Here is a 26,018-nt window from a genome sequence, read left to right as displayed (position 1 = left end):
GTAAAGTACCTATGTCCTTCTTTCTCGATGGCAGAGTCCTATGTTAGGCAGATGAAGCACTACTACTATAGGTACTTAGTCGCATGTAAAACCTACATATGTGTCGTGCCTATCAACCTACTTCTTACCCCATTTCAGCACCGAGAAGCAACATTCATGCTTTTAATTACCTACTTATTTTTTTTATTTACTTTTTAAACTTTTCTTGTAAATGTATGTGTTGTTTCTGTGTGTGTTAGAAATAAATAAATTTTCTTTCTTTCTTTCTTTCTTAGTGGGTAGGTAGGTTATACGACAAAGGCTTATTTATTAGTAAGCTATAGCAAGTTATTATTCTGTGGCTATAGCAAAGCCTGATGGCGATGGAGTGACTAGAAATAAGACTGGTAACTGACGTGACGTGGGACTAGCAATATTATAACGATTGTAAAATAACTTATTTGCGTATGATTGACCTATAAATATTATACGGAGAAATAATGCAGCATTCAGCATAATCAGCATGCGAAATGCTAAGTAAGTAGATTATTTCACCATTCTGTAATTATTTAGTTTGGTCAGTGACGCAAACATAAAGATACTGAAATGCTGAACTTTACTTATGTACCATTTGCATCGGAATCTGTCTAGCTTTCATAGCTAACTTTTAAATGTTAATAGTGACGTAGAAATGCATAGTAAAAAACATGATATAAAAGTAGACACTTAAAAGATCTAGACGAAATCAGAATAGTCCGTCCACACTAGCTGGTGAGGTAGGACACCGGTGCGCGACACAACTCAGACTGACTCGGTTTAGAAAGGACGCACGATCGCGTCTTTAAATAATGACTTTAGGAAAATAAAAATAGCCTTTTAATAATTTATTTACAATTTAGTTAGCATTAGAGAAAATTATTCAGCAATTAATGGTTAACGTGACTGTGTAAAATTAAATAGACCTAGTTTTCTTAAAAGTTTTAGTAATTGGAATAAGTGTTACTTAGTAAGAATGGATGAGGCTTTCGCGCACGTAGAAGGGAAGGAGAGGAAGTACTCGAAAGAGCTGGTACCCCCCGACGGGGGGTGGGGCTACATGGTGTGCCTCGGCGTCGGATTCACATTCGTAAGTATTGCTCATGTTCTAATGGTATTTTTGTGTAATGAGGACAGTTTTCTGATGTATGTATCTAGGAATCTTAGAAGATGATAGTTTTGAAGTAAAGTGCTATTGTAACAATTATTATGCTTATCAACTTATCATCTTCAATATGAATAATTATGTACCTACTTACTTACTTACTTATTCCCAATGTCCGCTGGGGAGCGGGTTTACTTACTTATGTAAAAACTCTAAATCGCGTCGAATAAATCTGCTCGCAACATTATGGATCGAACTTCATTATCAGTAAGTTGATTTGATTATAAATTTCAGGTACATTACCTAATTTGTTTAAAAACATCTACTTATTAAAAACTGTTTTTAAAAGATAGGTAGACCATGATGTGGACTACATATTATTTAATTAAATAGAAGTAATAAAAAATAGATTTTTTTTGTCAGTACCTAGGTACAGTTATAAATACGAGTACAATCAAGTTTTACTTACTTTTAAAACTTAGGTATAATTGTACTTACTTTATAGAGGTAAAAAACTAAATCTGTCATTGTACATAGATAGGTTTCTTTGGTATATAAAACCTGTATTAAGGACCGGAAGGATTAGCGATGGAGTTCAGACGACTGTATTCCCTGTTAAGGACTTCATCTCAAAGTAAGCGGCTTATCAAGTATGTTGCTAATTATTCTAATTAATAGCTGAGCTGAGTTGTATGTGTGTAAAATATACACCCAACTCCAGTAGATAAATAATATATCTATTATATACTAGGAAATCGGAAATGGTTTTTCAGCTGAAAAGGGTCAATGAGCGCACTTGAACTTCACGCATATTCGGCGAAGCCATACGCATTCTCGACTAGACGTGTTAGTAACAACACAACAGGTATCAGCTTTAAAAAGTATTAGTAAATCAGTAGTTTAGTTGTAGTAGTAGTGGGTCCTTGGTTGGTAGTTCTTAAAATACATCTAAGCTACCTAACCTGCGGCAGTCAGGGTCGCGGAAAAGGCGAAAGACGATGAAAAGACAAACGTACCTATCTAGTATCGGACATACACCAGCTGTACCGATGACATTATAAGTACAAGACATATATGTACCTAGTACCTCTACCTAGGTACCTATTATATATTTTGTGATCGGATGATTAAAGTCGAGGACAGAGTGTTGTGGTTCTGATTGGAAGGGGCATATGTCCATATTGTCCATGTCCAGCATTGCGATTCTGTAAAATCAGACATCTCACTTCGATCTCCATTCTCCCTTCACCTTTCACTGTGTATATATGTCATTTCATACATTATTTGTCAAAATCTCGAAATTCGATGAGTCAATTTGAAAACTCACTCCAGATTCAGAATCGAGTTTTGACAATTAGCTTTATAGAATCGCAATGCTGTAATTAGTAAGTAGGTCTAGGTACTATTATTACATGATATTAAATCTGTGGATAGATTAATTTGTAAAAGCAATGTTAGGGCATTGCCTCGTTTCTTGTCTCGAGAATTATCATAAATCACCTATAAAGGGTATTTTATGCGCAAACATATATATTATATCTAATAATTAATAATTGATGGAATATGAAGGTACAAATATATAATAAAGGCGCCTCTCTTTATTTTGAGAGCGTGGGTTCCAATCCTGGCATACCATTAATTTTTTTACAATTAAGGAATTAAAGTAGATACAAAATATATACGATTAAGGAAAAATTGTGAGGACACCTGCATCTATTCTCTAGATTATAAATGTGTACCATTAGTGCATTGTACTCATACCCAAACGGTGATACGGGCCTTTTCGGTGCTGGAAAACTCACACCATTATATTTTATTTTAATTAATCTTAAGTTCTTTTGTTTGTTTTTCTTTTAATATTTTTTGTGTAGGTATATTATTATAAGTATTTTTTGGTGTGTAGTGCTGGGGCACCGAATAAAGAGTTTTTATCTTTATCTTATCTTATACGGCCCGCAACCTATAACCACAAACGTACAACGAAAAACGGGCTGACTACCCCTCCATACCTATAGTCGTGTGCATTATGTCTGCATGCAAATTAGAACAAGTGTGATGAGTAAAACAAGCTTTTACACATATTTTCAGTACGTTACAGTTTCTGTTTTCTTTCAGATGCTCGGCTTTGGGTCGTCGAGCGCCTTTGGAATACTTTTCAACAATTTCTTCTCAGAGCAAGGCGGCGCCAGCGGGCTCACGCTAGTTATAGGAGTCCATAATGGAGCCTTGTCGATTTCCGGTAAGATTTATTAAATATTGCAAATAGCTAGAATCCTTTCATACATATGTTTTCCGCTAGCGCCCGACTGTTAAAACTTTTACAGTAGCCAGTAAGTCAACCGCACGTATTCGGTTTCTAGTAAGTATTCCGACACTAACTGTAGGGTGTCGGGTGACAGAAAGAGAAATTGTCCTAACGAACCAATTGCCGGCTCAACCGAAACAAAGATCACTCGATCGGTCGTTGTTTACGTAATTAAATTGTCCCCAATAATCAACTTAGCCGTCTTAGCACACATGTAGGTAGATTTATCCTAGTTCATATCGGATAACCTAGTCTCATGTTACTTGTGTCCCTAATTAATTGACTGACAGGCCGCACGGAGGCAGGCCGTTTGATCAGAGTGATTAATTGAGCTGAAGAACCGATCAGTGACCTGAGAACTGCCTATGATGATGACTATTAAATAGCTTTAAGTGCTTGTGGGAACTTCAGTGCTTGATTTGTAACTAGCTGTCGTTATATGACTACATACATACTTAAGTATTAGTTACCAATACATACTACTTATGTACTACCACTTCAAAACTAACTCACGTGCCCAGTCTTGATAATATCTATCGTAAAACGTGGATTTAATGAAAGTATTTATTCCTGTCGGATCCACTCATATTTCAAAATACTAATGCCTGTACCTATCCTATCGAAGCCATTCCTAAAAAAATCTATAATCAACTACTTAGGAATGCTATCTCAATGACCCGTGTCTAATAGGTAATTAATTAATTCTGATTATGAATAATTTATTTATCACAAAGTTTGTTTGCGAATCTAAGCCTGGACAGTAAAAAAAACAGGAACTTCATTCTAACGTGAAATTATAGCTACATAGGTTCTGTTTAATAAATAACTTTTGCAAATGGATTTTAAGGACGATGTTCCAAAAGTGTCTGTAAACCTACCTATTGTTTTCAATAAACCAAGAATGTTTTATTTGTTATTATTAATGGCTTTATAATATATGCCTATACTGAGAGTCATATAACTTTACGGGTAGGTAGGTGTTAGATCAGAAGTTATGTAATTAAAATAAATTTATCCTTGAACCTATTTAGGTTGCCTTGTGAAGAAAAAACTCACGCATGTCATCAATAAACACGCTGGTTACCTAATGATGATCATGATGTGAAGTGTTGATGACAACAGGTTATATGTAGTCACATACAGCCAATAATTCTATACCTAAATGTTATCACTAGATACCACAATTATGTAGTAGAATCAATAAATAAGATGTAAGTTCTTACCTATAAACACAGTAGATCCTAATTTTAGATTATATATTATTATGAATGGGTTAGATCAGGCTGCCTGAATGATTTTTATTAAGTAGGTACCACTGAATATTATTTTATTTCTGCTGAAAAGCAAACCATTACTCTCTTATTAAATTTACTTAATGGTAAAAGACTGTACAACTGTGTATAATTAATAGATAGTAAGTTTAAACCTGTTTGTTCCTTATTCCTAACTCCAATCTACGCATTTAAAAAAAATCTTTACATTTAGTTTCTATGTTTCAGGTTTCTTGGGAGGAATAGCGTTAAAGAAATACTCTTTCCGTCAAGTAGGATTAGTGGGAGCCGGCCTCTTCGTCTTGGGGGATGTCTTGACGATATTTGTATCTAAAACATACCAACTTGTGTTCACGTTTGGACTCATTAGAGGTGAGAAACGACTCATATAATTATTATAAGGTAACCTATCGACAGCTGAAACAATGAAACATTTGCGAAGAGCATTGAAGGATTGAGCATTTTCAAATGTCTTCAGATCCGGATTTTGGCTGTCGTAGTAGTCACGATCACGATGTCTACTACTCGAAACGAATACTACACTAAATTACTTCCAAAATGCTTCTTCGTTCTAAGTTGTCGATAGGTCAGGGTCCGAGGAGGCCTGTTAGAGTAGGTATATTTTTTTATATGTATACCTATATTTTATATCGATACAGATCCACATAATAAACTGGTTTCTTATATAACTGTAATGTTATAATTTGTAAATGCCTGCTGTGTCCTGTATGTAAAGTAATGTGCGAATTGATGAAGTAGCATATATCACCGCCATTTATCTAATTGATCACTGCATCAAGGGCACAGTTCAAGGCTTCAACATGAATTGTTTACGAGTTGTAAATAATGCAGTCGTGATTGTTAGTACCTACATAATAATATATGTAGGCATAAGTCACATTATCAGTCATAGGAATTGCTGTTAAAAGTTTCAAACGTAACTAACGCCTGCGAAATAGTTAATTGTTCAAAATCTTCGGCTGAAATCGGCTTCTGCTACTAAATATTATAGAGAACCTGAAGTACCGCTGGAAATACGTACCACCGCTCATTTAAATTTTCCTTTCAGGTGCCGGTTTCGGCGTCATGATACCAGTCAGTTTTACCGCGTTCAATTGTTATTTCACTCAAAAGAGAACCGCTATGATGAGTGCCAACCAGGCCATGAGCAGTCTGGCTTCCATCACGTTTCCCATGATGGTGACCTTCCTGCTTGAGGAGTACGGGTTCAGGTGGACCCTGGCTCTGATCATGGCCGTGGACCTGCATCTAGTGTTCGCGATGCTGGTGATGCATCCCGTGGAGTGGCATTTGGTGAAATCACCGATAGACTGCGACACCACTGCCGTTGCAACTGTTGGTGAGTGTGATAACTGATATTTTTACTTAGGTAACTAATTAATACATATATGGTACAAAATTAATGGTAATAAATTTTTCATCATCTTTGGTTTTAAGCTGTTACTTTATCACTAACATAATGTGGTATGATAAAAAAAAAGTGATTGTCGGGGGATTTTTTGGTGATCTTACAGTTTTTTTAACAACATAACATAAACAACGATGGGTTAGGTTAGACTCTCGTGAGGTTAGCAAGACTGGTTTTGTGGGTCATCTAAAATTATAATGTGTTTTTATCACTACTAAATATATTTGTACTGAAAAAACACTGATGAGCAATATTTATATACAGAATATTGCAAAAGTGGTTTTTGTGGTGGTAACCAAAAGGTGGTGATTTAAGGAATACATTGCATGTTCGTGAATGTATGTAATTCCTGAAGGGGTGGTCAGAGGCAATAAATATAGTAGTTTAAAGAAAATCATTCAGTCCTATTCTTAAATACAACTGTTTATGGAAAAAAATATGTTAGCCCCGATATACTCGTAATTTGTGTCAATTGATATACTATTAGTATTACGAGTAGGTAACCTATCTGGAGAAATTGTACAATGCGTATGATGAATAGTATGTGAAGGTTGTCCCTAAATTAAGCGTATTATGTAAGAAACAACAAGCTCCCTATCGCGAAGTTATTTTGAAAAAGATTTTCGGATTGAAATGGTATTGAATTTGACACTAATTACTTAGTAAATGTTACTACTGAACTAACCATGTATCACAATTTAAATATTGGTAGCGATTCTGAAGGCACAAATTTTAATTATTTATAGCATTATTAAATCCTTAACTTCGAATACCGAGGTAAATACAAAATAGTGCCTATAGAACAGCTAACAGTGTCTCACTTTTAAACTCATTATACTTAACCTATAACTGTAACCTACTGCCACTAACCACTTGATTCATTTTCACTGTGTGTGGCCATTACGTGTGTGTGTGTATCTAACCATTGCAGACTTATCACCCCATTGTGACGTCATGTGTGTTGAAGAATTTCCTTCCGAAAGTCATGATGAATCTGAACTGAAAATGTTGCCACCAGGTAATGAAGCCAAAGTTGATAGCAAAGAGAAACTCGAGAAAATAAAGTCATCAAGACACGAGTCGTTTCACAAAAATATTATGTGAGTATTTTTGGTATTTACCTTCTTATGTAGGTACCTACTGCTATTTTTATAATTAAATATCTCATTTTTCTAATACTCGACACTGCCCCCTCACTAAATACAGTCCTGATAAAGTCCTGAAATTTTGAATCAACTTGGTAGGGTTGGTGATATGCAGATATTTATCCAGATGGATATAGTGTCTGTCTATATTGGGAGGATAGTTTTCCATCTCCCGTTAGCACTAAAACTTCCTGAAGAATGAGTTATATTATAACTCATTCTTCAGCGGAATGAGTTATAATTTCAGCGGTGAATGAGCACCAATTGCTCTCTAGTTTACGTGTGAAATATTTCATTATGTTCCTAAAAATTACATATACCTAATATAATTAAAATCCCACCCCCCTTTTCATCTTCCAGTAAGACAATATGTGACAACGTGGAGCTGGACCTGCTCCGGGACCCGCGGTTCGTGAGCACGCTGGTCGGGCTCGGGTTCGCCTTCGTGTCTGACGTCACGTACCTGGCCCTGGAACCCATGCTGCTGTTCTCCTATGGATTCACTAAGGTAAGCATGTTGATAGCACATTCCACGCCCCCACTGCTGGGGCACGGGTCTCCTTCCAATTAAGGAAGGGTTTAGGCCTAGTCCACCACCGGGTTGGTGGATTGTCCAAACAAGTTAGCGATATGATTGAAATTCTTCTTATGTTTGCTCAATGGGTTTGTTTAATTGTAGCTCCGCAATATAATATGTTGAGGTATGTGAGGAAAAAACACGTTTACAAAGACGATTTCTCTGATATATCGGATTAAAATACTATACTATCATTTGCAACCACATTTACAACGTAGGGTTTATTCAGAAATGCAACGCATAAACTAGTACAAGAGATAACAATAACAAATGAATAAAGACAATAATGTCATTGACTCTTAAATCACTGCAAACAAGACAGTGCGTATGATTAATTCGCTTAGGCTCGACTTCAGCCAGATACAAAACGTAAATGATAATCAGTTATGACTGGTTCACATAGTACGGGTCAGTATTTGGCCAGCTACCGCTACACGGGTTCGTTATAAACGTAATTATATCGTGATTCGCCAAAAAGATAGCGTCGTCATTGGTTGAACGCACATTAAATAAGTTTATCGACATCGATAACGAACTCGTGTAGTGGGTGCAGCATGGGATTCGGCTTGTTGTACATTCATCCGAAAGCAAATTGGTCACATCGGAGAAAATCCATGACGATTTTCGTTTTTTTTTTCAGATCCAAGTGGCCACTTGTGTGATGGTGGGGGCCATCGCTGATCTGATAGCGAGGTTTTCGCTGGCCATCTTCACATCATTCTTCACCGTCGACAGTCGGAAACTGTTCTTCGCTGGGACTTGCGTCACCATCTTTTTAAGGATCGGTAAGTGATGATGACAAAAGTTAATCACTGTTTTACATTCAACCTAATGACAACAATGTGAATACAGTCACAAATCTTCTATCCGAACTAATTCAAAATGAGAGCTGAGTTGTAGAAGTGGGGTGTTATTTGTAGAGCCGTTTCTCTTTCACTGATACTCCTCTGAGCTCTGGTTCTTATTATCGTTGCATCTAAGCATTGTCAAATGTGTCATTCCAGCAGTCATTGTTTTTGTGGAACTCGCTATATATTCAACGACTTGTATACACTTCAATAATTTTCACGTGTGGTGATAGTGAAAGTGGAATGCTAGTATCACTGCTAGCATTTCATCATCATGACTATTCAGATTTTATATCTATGGCACTTAGTTTTCATCTGATTACGTTCAATTTCCTATTTGAGTAATTTAATTTGCTAACACAACAATGTTTTACACGAGTATTGACAATGACCCAGATAAATCCTACCTTCTGTAATCTTTATGATACATAGGTATCATAAAGATTTTACTTACATTACAATACGGAAGATATAAGAAAACCAAAGAATCCAAAAAAGAAAATAATATTTATGCCGTAGTAAAAATAATCACTAATTTATAATAAGTATGGCCCTTCTTATAATGTGAGATAATAGTGCTCCACAATTTAAATCAAATTAAATAAGTAAAACAGTGCCTAGTATCCACCAAAATATAAAATAATTGAAGACATAACCTCGCCCCATCTAGTTCAACAAGTGAACAGGAGATTTAAACACTTTCTTGGACCACATCCTGAAATTAAGGTACGAATATTGGCCTATTGTTTTCGATTATTGGTGTTTTGAATTCAAATAAAGTATAAACTGCCAAAAAACGATAATTTCTAATAATGGACAACATTTCAAAAAACTAAAGCTGCTATAAATCGAAAACCATTTCGAGATTTAGCTCTAAAGGCCACAAAAAAAAGGTTTTTGTATTTTTTGGATGTATCATTTTCGAGAAAATCATAAAATAGTAAAAAAGTGCTGATGACGTCATGCATCAGGTGCGATGCATTTTGATGATCAAAGCCTATAGATTTAAAAACAAAGTAACTGTCATTTTCATTTTTGATTGAATTTGACGTTTTATCGTGACGTTGTTGTTTATTTGGGTCATTTTCATTAATTCTGTTCTGACACTTTCTGACTATTTTTTTTATTTATTATTAAGAGATGACCTCTATATAATATGTCCCAGAGCATGCCACCGCCTACACAGCTGAAAAAATGCTTCTGCTTATTTTTTTACATGATAAGTACCTACTTTCCATCATCAGGAATATCAATGTCATTTAAAAATGACCCATTTGTTGGTTGGCATGTAAACAAAGTTTAAATGTCACTTGTCAGTGTCATTTATGTTTTTTTTCGAGACTCAGGCAATAGACAAAAATAAAAATTGAGCCAAATATGTAACGTCACTTCCGGTTTTAAAATAATTAACTTTAAAGTTAAAAATAACATGCAAATATTAATGTATATACAAAATAAAAAAATACGGGTCCACTAATTTTCTATAAACTTTCCGAATAGCTAATAAAAATATAGGGTAAAGAAAATGAAATGTTGTCCATTATTTGGTAAACAAGCAACAAATCACGCCAATCAGATGTTCACAAACTGACAACTGTCAAGTGTTGCCAGAAGTAAAATTGGAATAAACCTCGCACTACACAGACGAATAATATACGTTCCAATCTACGAATAATTTATAAGCGTGACTTATTCTGAGATTTGATAAATAGAAATAATTCATTCAACATGTCATCACCACAACTTTTAAACCATGTATGTACGCGCAGGAGACGGCAAAAAAGCTCAGACGAACCAAGATATTTGTCGTTGGATTCTTCGGGGTCTATAACTAGAGGAAACAGTCTTCCGGACTTATCCACTCACTTAAATAAGGATGATGTAGAAGAACTACGTAACGAAATACTTACACTGAAGAACGAATTGAAAAGCGCACATAATGAGATAGAATCCTTAATAATTTGCAATAGTAAGCTTGAAACAGATATATTGGAACTTCAAAAGAAAGCAGGACTTCTGAAAAAGATATGTGGGGAAACTGTAAAAAATAAAACACCGTCCTCTAACTCTGGGAGATCTCATTAAAACCGAAACGTCTTAGATTGACCACAAATGACACAAGCACACCACTTCGTCAACCTGACGATGACGCCCGGACTGTAACCATGGCACAACATTATGTGGAACCGAAACCGTGGCCAAAGGAGCAATCTAAAAAGCAACTAGAGGCCATCATAACAAAACAGCCTAGCAAACGCATTTTAATATTTGGAGGCCAACAATGCTCGGGTCTGGCATCAGTATTAACTAATTCTAGAATAGACACAAAATATGAGAAATACGAAGTCATGTCATACATCAAATCAAATGCAAGCTGTGAAGAAATATTAAAGTCTTGTTACAATACTAGCATTACAGAATATGACAAGATCATAATTTGTGTTGGAGAAAATGACAAGAACCCAACGCAGTTATCAATAGAACTTTCGCATTTAATTAAAACTTATTGTAATACAACTATAATTATCTTAAATGTATTGCAAAGCCAGTTCTTAAATGAGAATAAACTAAATAATATGTTCCAGCTTCTATGTCACAACTCAAAAAATTGCAGATATGTAAACATTAATAAATACTACCCAAACAGGCACACTTATTTAAAAGGTTTGTCTCAACAATTGAATGTTGTAACTGACACAATCGACTACAACAGTAAATTTTTGAGTAATACATCAAAAAAAATCAGGCCCACAGAGAATACTCTTAAAAGGGGAACTATTCCCTATTATTTCGATAAAATGCAAGCTAATAACAAAAAAAGGCGCCAAAAGACGCCTGAAATGATAGAAAATACTGAAAACAAACTGTACACAAATGTAAAAAATAATTCCTTTCGCAGGTAAAAAACAAAATAGTGTAAGTATCTTGCATCAAAACATAGCCGGCTTCTTATCAAAAAAAGATGATTTAGCAATTTGTCTACATAACTTATATGATGATCACACATTAGTTGATGTGATTTGCCTAACCGAGACATTCATAGTAAAAGGAGAAGAGTCAAACTTACATTTTAGAAATTATAAATTAGCAGATTTATTTTGTAGGGAAATAAAAAATAAAAGAAAGAGGGGTGGCGTTTGTATATTTGCTAACAATAACATTGAGTATAAAATCCTTTCAGAGTTACAAAACTACTGCAAAGAGAAAACTTTTGAATGTTGTGGTATTGAACTTATCCATCAGAACTGTACCTTGCTATGTATTTATAGAACACCAGACTCAAATGTTAATATATTTTTTGATAGCCTTAATGAAATACTACACAGTTTGGTTATTAAATTGAACAAAAAAGTCATTTTGGCTGGAGATTTTAACATAGACACTATAAAAACAAATGAAAAAAACACTAAAATATTTATGTCTATCCTCTCAAATTTCAATATGCTATCACATATCACTTTACCAACTAGGCAAACAGCCTGCTTGGATCTTTTTGTGAGCAACATCAGGGACAGCACAGGTAAGGTAATTGAATTGGGTCTATCAGACCATAATACTGGACAAATACTAGATATTCCACAAAAAAACGCTAAACCTAGCAGCTTTTACTATATTTACAAAAGGGATTTTAATAATGACAACATAGTCAAATTTCGAGAGTGTTTAAGTAGTCTTACTTGGAGCCAATCTTACAATGCGGATGATTTAAACGACGCTTTTGAAAATTTTCATTCTTTATTCGTATTGTTTTATCGTTTATGTTTTCCAAAAGTCAGAGTGAGGGTATCCATCGCACGAGATCGCCGAGTGTGGATCACCAAAGGGATTAAAAGATCATGTATAACTAAAAGACGTTTGCGATCAATTTATTATAAGTGTAATTCATTAGCGAATAAAACCAACTTTAAGGCATATTCCAAACTGTTGAAAAAAACTATCCATTTATCACAATGCAAAATTAATAATACCCAAATAAAGCTATCTAATAACAAATGTAAAAAATCCTGGGAAATTATAAACAAATATGCAAATGAACAATCAGTAAAAAATGAGATTAAAGAAATTAAATTAAATGATCAATTGATAAATGACCCTAAGGAAATGGCTGAATGTTTTAACAACTTTTTTATAGATGGTATTACAGGAAACTCATCACTTAAAAACAACAAAGTTAAAATAGGTAAATTGCAAAATAGCATTTATCTTCATCCATGTGATCCTAGAGAAGTTTTTAAAACTATTTTAGCGCTAAAAAATACTAACTCGACTGGTCCAGATGAGATATCGACCACAGTTTTAAAATCGACAGCCGATTTAGTGGCACCAATTTTGAGTTATATTGTGAATATTTCTTTCGCACAAGGTATATTTCCAAATACGCTCAAATTATTTTTGGTAAAACCATTACATAAAAAAGGTTCTAAATCATCTATGGATAAATATAGACCAGTTGCTCTTTTGTCTGTAATATCAAAAATATTTGAAAAAATATTCCAAAAAAGATTAATTTCGTTTTTGAACCAACATAATATTATTAGATGTGAACAGTTTGGATTTCAGAAAAATAAATCTACAACTCTAGCGGTTTATACACTGATTAAACATATCACTAGCCTTATTGACAAACGGCAACCTGCGGTGGTTATTTTCTTTGATATGACCAAGGCATTTGACTTTGTCGATCACGAAACTCTACTAAAGAAGTGTCACTGTTATGGGATTCGAGGCCCAGCTCAGGACTGGATAAAAAGCTACTTAGACAATAGAAAACAGTTTGTCCGAATTGAAAAAAAAGTTAACACAGTAACTGAGATGTTCGATTCTTCAACAAGAATGGTTAAGTTTGGTGTACCACAGGGAAGTGTTCTTGGGCCACTCCTGTTTTTATTATACATTAATGACTTGCCAGATATATCTTCCTACCAAACATCTTTATTTGCAGACGATATATCCATAACTGTCTCGAATAATAAATACTGCATAGAGACTGAAGTAAACAAAACTGTTGCTTCAGTGGTAGATTGGCTCGCGATAAATAATTTAAATGTAAATATTGATAAAACCACATACGTACAGTTCCAGAACTATAATAATAACCGATTAAATATTGAAGCCAAGCACCAAGGTGTGACAATTAAAGAGTCCGAACAAGTGAAATTTCTGGGTATCAATATCGATAGACACTGTAACTGGAAATTCCATATAGAAAGTGTCTGCAAAAAAATTAATAGGTTTGTGTATGTACTTTATAGACTAAATAAGATCTCCGGTCTACAAGTAGCGCTCACAGCATACCATGGCTATGTGTCATCTGTATTAAATTATGGTATTCTGATATGGGGAAACTCTACCGACATAAATAAAGCTTTTCTAGTCCAGAAGAAATGTGTACGAGCAATCTGTGGTAGGAAACCCACGGATTCTTGTAGACTATTATTTAAGAAATTTAATATTTTAACGCTAACAGGGATGTACATACTAGAAATTGGAATACATGTTAAAAATAACCCGGACATATATAAACAAGTAGGAAACGTAGTAGATTTTAACATACGAAATAAAAATAGACTTGTAATGCCAATTAATAAAAGTGCCTTATACAGGAAAAACTGCCACATTATGGCAATCAAAGTATTCAACCAAATACCAATGGACATTAAACAATTACCTGTAAAACACTTTAAGTTCAAACTTAAGAACTGGCTTATTCAAAAAGTTTTCTATACATTAGACGAATTCTTTATGCATAAAATATAATATCTTAGTATTAAATTTTAATGCCAAAATTGAATTGAAATTATCATTATTCTTATTTTTTATTAATTGCTATTGTTAATGCACGATTGACATATTTATAATAATTTTTATAATTGCACAAATCTTTCATATAAATGTTTTATTAATGGTTGCATGTTTCTGCATGTTTTGTTGTTGATTTATATACCTGCCTGTTTAATCTAATTTTATGAAAATATTATGTTTTGTAAGTATACTTACATATAATTTGCATACCGAACAATCGGTGAAACTTGCCTGACACTATTTTATTAATGTAAGACCTAATTATTGTACCCATGTTTCTAGCAAATAAATGAATCTGAATCTGAATCTGAATCTGAAGTACTTAGTACAGAATATCTATAACTTTATTAATAAAAATCTGTAGCTTAATTTAATCAAACACTATATTTTTTTGCTTGAAAAAAATCGTGTCTTTTCCTTTCTTCCCTTGGATTTTTCTGTCTCAATGTAATATAATAAAATTGATAGGAGCCCTACATGACACTTTAAACTTTCATCAGATCAACCTGATTCCAATTTCAAGTACCATTTTTTTCTCAATTACACATTATAAGCTGCAATTTCACCATAGTCGGCTAGACTGGGAGATCGATCGGTGGGATTGGTTCATCAATTATGATTCTAACCCACTATGGCAAAATTGGCACTAAATATAAAAAGATAGCTATCAAAACATTTTAATCATCAGCCCAAAACACTTTCTTACAGCCCTAGTGAGTTCGAGCGACATCTACTACGTGTTCGCAATAACGGCCGTGTCAGGGCTGGTGCGATGCTCAGTCCAGGTGCTGTTCCCTCTGGTGCTGTCTGCAGCAGTGCCCGACCGCTTCCCGGCAGCCCTGGCGCTGCACATCATCTTCTCAGGGGTGCTCATGCTCATTGCTGACCCTTTGATAGGTATGGCGTGTTTGGTTTTTTAGGGGAGGAGGACTGTAGGGTTGCAAAAAATAGGGATTATATTTTTGTAATATTTAGATATCATTTTCTAATGCATACCTAATGATGTACGTTTAGAGTACTTACTGTATTGTTAATAATTACTCAAGTAACTAAGGATTTTCCAAGTCTGTTAACGTAACAAATCATTAACTTAAACCCGTTTTTGACACAAATCCTTATGAACTAACGAGATCTCGTTATCCCAGTTAATGATGGTTGAACTGGTTTGCTGATATCTGCCTTTCCGTTTTCTTTTCAGGTGTTATCTTCGAGTTGACCAACAGTTACCTCTATTGCTTCCTGGCTATGAGTGTATGTTGCTTGGTCTGTGTGGTCCTGTGGACCGTTGAGTACTTCGTATACCGCAAAAAGAAACCTAGCAGCTAAACCTAATTAGGTTATCATATCAATTACTTAAGACTCAGACTGAACCAACATTTAGTATTTGTCTAGATTAAAGCCATAGTATTTTACTCTCTGTATACTTAGCGTTATGTGTTTTGAGATTTTATATGATAAAACTTCAGTTACCATTTATAACTTTGTATTGTTGTGGAAGTTTTTTTATTTAATTAGTTTATTGTAGGTTAAATAAAATGTAACGTATTGTTTTTATTGAATCATCACCTGATAGATGTTAATACATGAAAAGGCATTTATAAAGTAGGCCAAAATTTTAGGACGACAAAAAAAAAAATTATAGGTAAGTACTAGCGCAGTCAAAACTTTTTCAGGTCTATTAGAGCTAATAACAACACACTTAACCAATAATATAAGAAGCAGCAACTAACAATTCAATGTTATTGTATGATTTAAATGGTTATACTTAGATAATTTAAGAGAATAATTTGAAGTTACTACCTACTATAAATACAATATTAATATAAGTATTATTTAATATTATGTGGGATGATATATGAATGTGATCATATTGTACCGATTCGCAAATAAATTTCTATGTAGGTATCAATTTCTTTTTAACCTCTTGTAACCTTTGACAACATTCTCTTTATCTTATTTATGTATTTAGTTTATAAAGACCAGTTAGTCTGCATATTATAACAGCTTGATTATTTTATTATCAGGTCCAGTTTATTCATCTGAAGACTTAATGGTATGGCTGTTAGTTTGTGCTATAGTAACCTGTTGTCCTTGTGGTTATATAACATTATTTTTAGGTTTGTTTAGAGAACTTCCTATTTGGTAAATTATATTTTTTGTGCTTAACTTAACACGGTACCAAGTGTTCCTAGATATAAAATAAGACTTTTACTGTAATCTGATGAAATACTAAAATAGAGTGAATCAGGCGAGGAACGTAATTGAGTAAAATAAAGTTATCGCAATTAATATTACCACTTTGCATCAATATGACTGATGTATTAATAAAAACATATAAAGTACTCGTATATTTATAGGTAAGTAATGTAAAGTAATAAAAGCAATTGTACAGAAATAAAATATTGGATTAATTGTTTATAGTATTTATTTATTTTAATACTAAGCTAAACACAATACACCGTTATTGCAATAACGTCAAGCTCACTGAATGCTAACTTTAATAATGTAATCATATTAAAGGAAATAATATAGGAAAGAAATAAATTGATTAATACTAAAAGATTAGAGTTGTCTTAGCCTTATCTAATCTTACTTTTCTAGAATATCTTTCGTTTTGTTTTCATTGAGATTGATTTGGACAACAAACTGTAAGCAGAGATACCTGTTTGTCGTAATATTTGTAATAAAAAGCTCTTACTTTGTATTTTGATTAAACATAAACTTAAATAGTAAAAAAAAATATACTTCATTATGTAAGATCCATGAATATTCTAACTTATAAAATATAGACAGTTGACCGTACTTAATAAATTATAATTTACTGGACTGAGACTGGGATGATACTGGATGATACCTAAGCAGAAAAAAGCTTCCTAATGCTGAATAAATCTACTTACATGGGCTGCGTATATGTATGTAGTTGAGCAATTTCGTGTGAACTACTTTAGTAATTTTCTGCATGTTGTATTTTTATAATGAAATGGTGCGATTTATATTATTCTGCCTACCTAGCATAGGGCGCAAGCCGCGAACGTCAAGGTGACAAAAGTTGTGCATCACGTACACTCACAACGTAAAACTTTTGTCACGACATAACGTACACGTCTTGCGCCCTACGTTAGGCTAGCTGGTCTTAAAAATGTTTACAGCAAATGCGAGCTATGGCAAGACTGGCAAGGACCCAAGGACTTATGAATCTTATGATGCTGTTGAGGGCACCCTTCTTCTGGGTTCGATCTTGACCCGGAATCCGTCAGTTCTCTTCAGGATAATGTCGGCCTGAAGGCGGAACTCCGACTCTGGTACTTCAGAGATCAGTTTGTAGTTGCGGAGAATGGTTGATAACAGCACTTTCAGCTTTAGGAGGGCGTATTTGCGACCTGAAAGAGGAGGGGACAAAACTTGGTAAAGTTATGTTAAAGCTGTGGGTGAAAAATTTCAGATTACAAGCTAATCACTTTTCAAACTTTCTATTTTTCTATTCATTGATTCAAACTTTGAGGGTTTGCAAAGTTATTAAAGTGAATGAAGGTGACCGTACCTATAATGGCTTTATTAGGTACCTATGTTGAGTAATAATGCTGGGGTAATGAACTTGAAATAAATGATAAGTTCTTGGAATTCACTGTCCTGCCAATCTAAGCAGTATGAATACATACTAACTCCTACTTGATACGTGATAACCTAAAGAACGTTAAAAAACCGTCGATATTCAACACTAAAACTGGCAGACCTTTTGAACGGCTAAGCCGATTTTGATAAAATATCGGGGTGCATGACCAAAAAACCGGTTTACCGGGAGACACACAGATACACAGACACGTTAAACATACACACTCCTTTGTCGGGGGTTAAAAACTGAATGCGCTCTCACCTACGCAGCTCCTCGGGCCAGCACTAAATGGGATGTAGCTGTAGTAGTGGCGGTCCTGGGTATTCTCTGGCAGGAAGTTGTCCGGGTCAAACACGTCCGGGTTCTTGTAGTACTTCCCGTTGCGGTGGATCTTGAACGTGGCGATGACCACGGTGGCGCCGGCTGGGAGCACGTAGCCCTTCGTTGCTAGAGGGAAATAATATTACATCAGTGGGTTACTAGCACCGAACCATTAGAAATTAACCTTCCATAAGTAGCGTCGCTCGCTTGTCAAACATCTGTCAGATCCGTACAAGTCACGTCAGATTTGACAGTTGCTAATTTTCATCGAACAGCATACACAGAGGGGAAGATTTTTGACATACTCTGGCATGTACTGATATAAAATACTGCCTGAGGCCCTAACCATGAACCGAAGTTGTTCCTTGACAAAACAGTTACAGGTAGGTTACTACCTAACCACAACGTCACCATAATTACATTCATAACTGAAAATTGGCGCAGTCAATCATTCAGAATCGCTACCAAAGTGTTTATCGTCCAAAAAAATCTTAGCTATGTTGATGATATGGAAATAGTCATTTCAATCGTATCAGGCGCTTCAATACTTGACTTCATCCTACTTACCAATCTTAACATCCTTTTTCAATTTCCTCGCTATCACGGGCACGGGTGGGTACATCCTGAGTGACTCGAAGATGACTCGCTCCAAGTACTTCATCTTCAGCGTGTCCTCAAACGTTGCGGGTCGGTCGGAGTCACCGAATATGTCGTACAGTTCGTCGTACACCCTCCGCTGGATGTCCTGGTGTACCCCAAGGAGGCACAGCACGAAGCTTGAGCCCGCTGCTGTTGTGTCGTGACCCTATAGAAAATTATACGTAATAATTTTAACGCACGTAGGTAGGTAATTGACATAATGAAGGTACCTATTTAAAATCATGGTTAAGGGCTAGAACAGTGTGGTAACGATTACTTGGAACGAAAGTTAAATTGATAATCACGAAAAAAAAATGCATTTAAGAACAATACATTTAAGTTGGTGTGTGTGTACCTCAAACATAATTGTATCAACTTCTTCTTTTATTTCATGGTCACTGATGTTGTGAGTTCCATTCTGCGCTGATTCAATCATGAGATCAAGGAAAGCGAGTCTCTTCTTTTCACCTGAAAGTTAAGAAATGTTTGCATTTCAATGTTAAGTTAATTATAGTAATGTCGTTCTATAATATCTAAATTTGAGGTAATTTTTACACGATACACAATCTGAGACAAATTGCTTGCTTGTTTCACAAAACAAAAACATATTACCTGATTAACTAATAATTTAATTTTATATAAAGGTAGCTTACCAACGTCATTTTCATCATTGAAATCGAGATCATCTCTGTAACCTTTGAACACAGAGTCAGCTAGAGTTTTCCCATCATTTGCTAAGGTGCCATCATTATCTTCAGATTTTGTAAGTTCTTCCAGTGTAGGTGGTATAATGCCTTTCGCTTTATTCATGAAATATGTCTCCTTTTTATTTTTGATGACCTGAAATACAAAGTTTATTTGACTGATTGAGTTTATGAAATGATTTTATAAACATTTAAGGGGCTTAAATATAAAATGATTGTAAACTATTGTACATTTTTTCTCACCTTGTTTGTTAGTCCATGGATAATTCCCAGCAGTTCGATTTGCTTTTTAAAGAAGGATGTAAACTTAAAAACTGAGTCGAACCGTAGCCAAAACTTGTAGTGTCGCTGATGAATTATGTCGCACATCCTATAATGCAGTAAATTATTTATAAATACATGGTAGATAACGTGATAAAAAGAGCACAGATGAAGATGTCTATAAAAGAACATAGAAACAGTCTTAAATTAGTAAAATTTTTATACATTTGCATTCATTAATCATAGGCAAAGGTATGTCAAGTGTTAAACCTACTTAAATATTTATTTTTATGCTTATTAATTTTGCATAATTGACGTGAAACTTACTTCATGACTGCCATAGCGTAATCAAATCCAGATTCATCTTGAGTTTTCCTAGTGATACCCATTGCAGTCTCTGAAATAATAATAATAATGGCAATGAAATGACGAATTACCCTTTTCCCAGTAGCTGAATAAGTAATTAATGTTAATTTTTTTTTTATGAATTAAGTTTTTTTAAACAATATTAGTAGGTACCTAGCTGAACAAATAATGTCAATTAAATAAATTTATTTATGTATCTTTTAAATATGCTGGAATGGAATAATTGGCACATCACGAATTACTGTCTAATTGGGTAAATTAGTAAATTGGGAAGGTTTGTCCATATTTTTTTTACTGTTTTCAAGAACTCACCTAATAGAATATCAACGGTGACCCCGCTCATGTGGTCGTGAACGTCGAAGGTTCTTCCCATCTCATGCTTCATCTTGTCGACCACGTTCACGCTGTTCTGGTTGAACGTCGTCATGAACGACTTGAGGATATTGATGTGGAATGTCGGAGCTATCATCTTCCGATGCGATCGCCATTTTTCTCCTGCAATGTTAATAGTAAAAAGACTAGTTAGGTACATACAGGATGTCCATTCCATAAACGACTATCTGCTCCTATGCATGACTTCGACTTTTGGGACAACCTGTATTGTAGCGGGCTCAAATTATTTAAACGTTATAAATACAAGATTACAGTTACGAAATAATTATGCTGACAGCTTTCTGCCTGATTCTAAATATTTTATTGATTAAAGCATTACAATGATTAACATACCTAATAATACTTACTGTTCATACATAACGTAGTTTCTGTATGAAGGTAGGTACAGGAAGTCTATTTTTAACTATATATCTTACTATGTCTGCAAATTGGTTCAGTTATTTTGAATCGCAAATGCGATTTACAAAGTGACATAACTTCTGTATAATTTACACCTTTTACCTATATTTTTTTGCCAACGTTGCGACCTATGTACGAATTAAATAAATCATGTGTGTGCAACTAAGTGGGTAAGTAGGTATTCAAATAATAATATGTACATTTGTCGTGGAACTTATTACCTAGATTTAACGATTATATTAGAATTTATAGTAGCAAGTTTAAGGTCAAGTTCATATACCGTGGACTTTCTGTTATGTAACGACCGAAATGCGCATTGATTGATAGTTATTGTGATGAAGATCCAAGGTTTAACTATCGAGACCAATATTTTCTTAGTGAAATTCGGGTTCCATAGGTTAAGTTTATGCACAGGGAGAGGGAAAAACATAACAAGGCCGTAAGGATGCAGTAGTAGGAAGATAGCTACTGGCGCGGGGCGTGATGAAATGTCACCCTGTTAATTCAGAGGCTGTGGCATGAATTCATTTTATATAGGTGTGAGGAAACTTGCACAACTAGATTCTTGGTGCATACCCTGAGTGCAATGTACCTACTCATTCTAAAACGGCGATACGGTTAGCGACTTATTAATGTGAGTATGAGGGTACAGTTGTAAGCATATCAATTGTAGTCATAACTTGTCATAGGTAATAATTGCAGGACATACCAGAACTGATCAGCAATCCTTCCCCGAGCCAGGGCTTGAAGAACCTATACTCCGTAGCCTTGTCGATGTGGACCTGGCTGTTCAAGATCGGCTCCACATCATCAGCGTCAGTGAGGAATATCACCAGCTTGGAGCCGATCCAGCCTCGTATTACGGTTCCGTAAATGTCTGCGTATTCTAGTCCTAGTTTTACTAATTCTGTAAAAAAAACACAAGGGTTGTCTATAATTGTTCAAAATTTATAGTATTTTAATGAGGAATATAAGTTTGGAGAGATATGGTATATGAGCTTCCAGAGAGTATCTTTAATGAAAATAATGAAGATAAAAAGTTTTTATCAAGTGTATTAATTGGGCTTCCTTGGTTAATTGCACTCACAAAAAGCCAAATTCTTTCCAACATTTAATTAAACATTTGAACAAAATATGATTGCTTTTAGTTAGTTATATCCTAATGCTCCTTTAAATGTACTTCAATGTTGCAGAAGACGTCATAAAGCTAGCTTTTTCTGTTTAGGAGTAATTTGGTGTTTTTTCAGTGGAACCTTTTCACTGCCCGTGATACACTCACGGGCAAACAAAGCCCTTTGTTTAATTGATTTTGAGCTGATAAATAATCTTAAAACGTTGCTTCATTCATGCTCAGAATATCACTGAAGCAAAGGTAAACTATGCTAGGGAGTACTAAAGGGAGGAATTCAGGGGTAAAAGTATAAACTCAGAATAATTAACTCTGAAAATCACTTACGATCAGGCGACTTCCCAAGCAGAAGCAGAGCGTTCCCAAAAATGGGCACACACGCTGGCCCGGGCAGCTTGTTGCCCATCCTGAAGTACCTGGACTGCTGCTGCCATCGGTACAGCATCCAGAGGCTGGAGGCCACCAGGAGTAGGGGGTAGAAGACCAGCCGGCTGTAGTGGTAGCCTTGGACCTCCTCCACCGGAGATGTCGACATTTTCTGTGGGAAGGTGACTGGTATGACTACCTACTTGGATGTTTTGGAATGTGGGATTATTTAAACTCCGTGTAGAATTATAAGTCTGTTTTATATGTATTATAGTTTAACAAATATCTGCCCCAGCCGGGAATCGAACCCAGGACCTTCGGCTCAGTAGTCAGGGTCACTAACCACTACGCCATTCAGTCGTCTATTATATAGTCTAGTCTAGTCGTCTATCGTCTGAGTTATCAATAAATAGGTTATATACCTACTTGTTCCATTCAGGTTCGTTTGTGTCATAGATGAATAATGAAAGAGTCATGATCCATGAACTTGGATGATTTAAATATTCTTTCCTCTTAATTAACTCCGCTGATTAAATTATTCCAATGTATCAAATAAATTAGTTACATATTGCTACATAAATATAATAGGGAATATGCGTAATTTTTTTTAATACTTTTATTGGATAGTTTTACATCACTTTATTATAGTAAAAAAAAATTCAACGCCAAAATAAGTAATTTAAGGTATTTTAAAGAAAGTTAAAAAATTAAAACCATCACGACCACTTTGAAATTCCCGTCAGGATGGCGGGCTGTCGTGACGTCATAATCGTTTAATTTCACGGCTCAGAATAATGAGTCCCGTCAGTCGGCATAGATTTTTTACCTTATCAAGTAATCACAGAGTACTTTTGTATTTTCAACAAACCAATGTTGTCATGGTAACAAACGAAAAAGGAAGTGTATAAAGTGTGATCAGTGGCTGTTTTGTAATGGTAATAAAGTGTGACCAGTGGCTGTTTTGTAATGGGAGCTCGTAAATAGCTGCTAGTAGCTCTTTTGAAATGGGAGCGCGCAAAGCAGAGGACCTTTGTACACAATATTACGCTATTATGGCAATATGAATATAAAGTAATATTTATATTGTATGTAAGTACTTACTGTAACTTTGGTTCTCAGTAAGAGAGACTAGGGTTAGTGGGTCATTCTATTCTATTATCTGTGGGGGTGTAAGAACCTGCACCTGGCTCTCTTGAATGGAACCATTGTGCATATCTCAAAAATCTAAACCCCCTTATCTAAACTATCGAATAAGAGTATAAAAATATATGCATATTCCCTAATATTTGGGCACACGACTCTTGACTTTTCAATAGTCTTTGCTGTCCTTTTCCGCAGCTGGCCACAGTTTACTCGTTCATACTGCGTAATAAATTTAATGTGTCCAGTTCTTCTGATTACGAGAATTCTTCCATAACTTAATTTAGAAAAAAATAACAACTTTTGAAATATACTAACGACTGCCATTATAACCTAAAAGTAGAAAGAGCAACTTGTGTCATGTTCATGTCATAATACTTACAATACAAATTTAATTTTATTGTGTTGCAATATGGAGCATATTTGAGTGGCTCGTTGACTAGCGAATGGCTGTTTACGCCTCATTACAATAGAACAACTAGTGGCAGCCCATACACTACCAACAAAAAATATAAAAAGTCCTAAACTTTGCAAACAAACAAGCATATCAAACAAGAAGTGGAGAGGTTATAGACGTAAGTAGTAAGTAGTAAGACGGTCGAATGGCGTAGTGGTTAGTGGCCCTGACTGCTATGCCGAAGGTCCCGGGTTCGATTCCCGGCTGGGGCAGATATTTGTTTAAAGACAGATATTTGTACTCGGGTCTTGGGTGTTGATATTTATATTTAGTATCTATCTATGTATTTGTGTAGATATATCAGCTGTCCGACACCCATAACACAGGTTCTGCCTAGCTTGGGGTCGGATGGCCGTGTGTGAGATGTCCCCACATATTTATTTATTTATTTTATTTATAGGAGGCTAGGATCTACTCGTATTGGAAGAATTTTTATGTGATCCATCGTATCTGATCACAACGAGCATCACAAATACTCGGTGACATTAACATTTCTTTGTTTACACTTGACATTTATTTAACTATACGCAAACGCAAAGAAGTTATTATTCTGAGATTGATATATAAAGAATTATGACGTCACATCCGCCCTAAGAAAATGGGTGACGTTTCTCGAAAGTTAGAATTTACCGAAGTTTTTTTGTACTTTTCAACTTCATTTACTTGCTCAAAAATAAATTATAATCAAAAATAATGATGGAGTCGTAGTTATGAAACAACAAAGTTTATTATAAATAATATTTGACCTTTATTTGAACCACTTGCATATTCCCTATTATGCCAAAAACCCTTCCTTCATTAGGAGGAGACCCGTGCCCCAGCAGTGGGGACGTGATTGGTGATCGTGATCGTGATGATATAATTATGAAAGCACAAACACAAATTAAATTACTAAAAATAAATTCATAAAAAAATTGATAATTAATAATATTTTAGCACAATTAAATCAGCATAAAACCATTGGTGCTTAGTGCTTACGTAGTCCGAGAGATTTTTTTCACTTTCTTAAGAGTTTTATCACTGAAATATTTTTCACTTTGTATTCTACTTACCGCGTTATATTATCACTACACCAGTAAAAGTGGTCAATTAAATACTTAATTTAATTAATAATTACAGCACTAGACACTGAAAGCACTGCTGACACTATGTAATGCGACTCCTTATTTTGCATATTGTTACTTTTATACAAGTGACTTCATGACGTTCATTACCTTATATTAGTGATGTTAAGGCGAAGTTTGTTTCAAATTAGGTCAGAGTCGTAGGCCTTGCCTCTGTGGTCTACTGGTAGAAGTTTCGTTTACTTAGGGGAACCCGGGGTAAGACGGGGTCGCAAAGGGAAAATAAAAAAACACACGTATTTACCTACAACCACAACGTTATCAATTATTTATGGCTCATTACTTTGGCACAGCTTTTGACAAAAAAGTAATCATTACAATAGACTTATTTTAAGAAATGTATAAAATGGGAAATAAACCATCATACCCCATGTACGGGGTAAGATAGGGTAATTATACTATGTGGGGCACAAAACAGACAAACAACACTTCTTCTGTGTTTTTATCGTCAACACCAGCACCTGCAGTGTGAGCTGCCTTCGTAGGCAGTATCTGCTTTATCTTTTTAGACAACTTCCTTGCCTTTTAGAGCCCTTCTTCAAAGTCAAATATCGGTGTGGAGAAAAAAATAATTTAACCAAGTTAGATCCGTACCCTATCTTGCCCCTC

General features: G+C 34.9%; 2 protein-coding genes across 2 annotated transcripts; one reads left to right on the top strand and one right to left on the bottom strand.

Moving 5' to 3' along the window:
- Positions 1 to 738: 738 nt before the first annotated feature.
- LOC105397998 (monocarboxylate transporter 13) lies at positions 739 to 16,913 on the top strand. The gene is made up of 9 exons (XM_011570040.3): positions 739 to 1,105; positions 3,236 to 3,359; positions 4,925 to 5,068; positions 5,766 to 6,056; positions 7,144 to 7,225; positions 7,631 to 7,778; positions 8,488 to 8,632; positions 15,206 to 15,394; positions 15,696 to 16,913. Exons 1-9 carry the CDS (start codon positions 992 to 994, stop codon positions 15,821 to 15,823), a joined length of 1,365 nt encoding a protein of 454 aa, XP_011568342.3. The 5' UTR covers positions 739 to 991; the 3' UTR covers positions 15,824 to 16,913.
- On the bottom strand, positions 16,905 to 25,475 carry LOC105397997 (cytochrome P450 4g15). The gene is made up of 11 exons (XM_011570038.3): positions 25,338 to 25,475; positions 22,650 to 22,860; positions 21,903 to 22,100; positions 20,714 to 20,896; positions 20,363 to 20,432; positions 20,018 to 20,144; positions 19,724 to 19,910; positions 19,426 to 19,538; positions 18,999 to 19,236; positions 18,372 to 18,557; positions 16,905 to 17,877 (listed from the first exon to the last, which is right to left on the bottom strand). Exons 2-11 carry the CDS (start codon positions 22,855 to 22,857, stop codon positions 17,696 to 17,698), a joined length of 1,692 nt encoding a protein of 563 aa, XP_011568340.3. The 5' UTR covers positions 22,858 to 22,860; positions 25,338 to 25,475; the 3' UTR covers positions 16,905 to 17,695.
- Between the last annotated feature and the right edge of the window lie 543 nt (positions 25,476 to 26,018).

The sequence above is a fragment of the Plutella xylostella genome, chromosome 13, assembly GCF_932276165.1.
Source record: "Plutella xylostella chromosome 13, ilPluXylo3.1, whole genome shotgun sequence".
Lineage (NCBI taxonomy): Eukaryota > Metazoa > Arthropoda > Insecta > Lepidoptera > Plutellidae > Plutella > Plutella xylostella.
The sequence above is the reverse complement of the archived record's forward strand: the minus strand, read 5'-3'. Positions and strand labels throughout refer to the sequence as shown.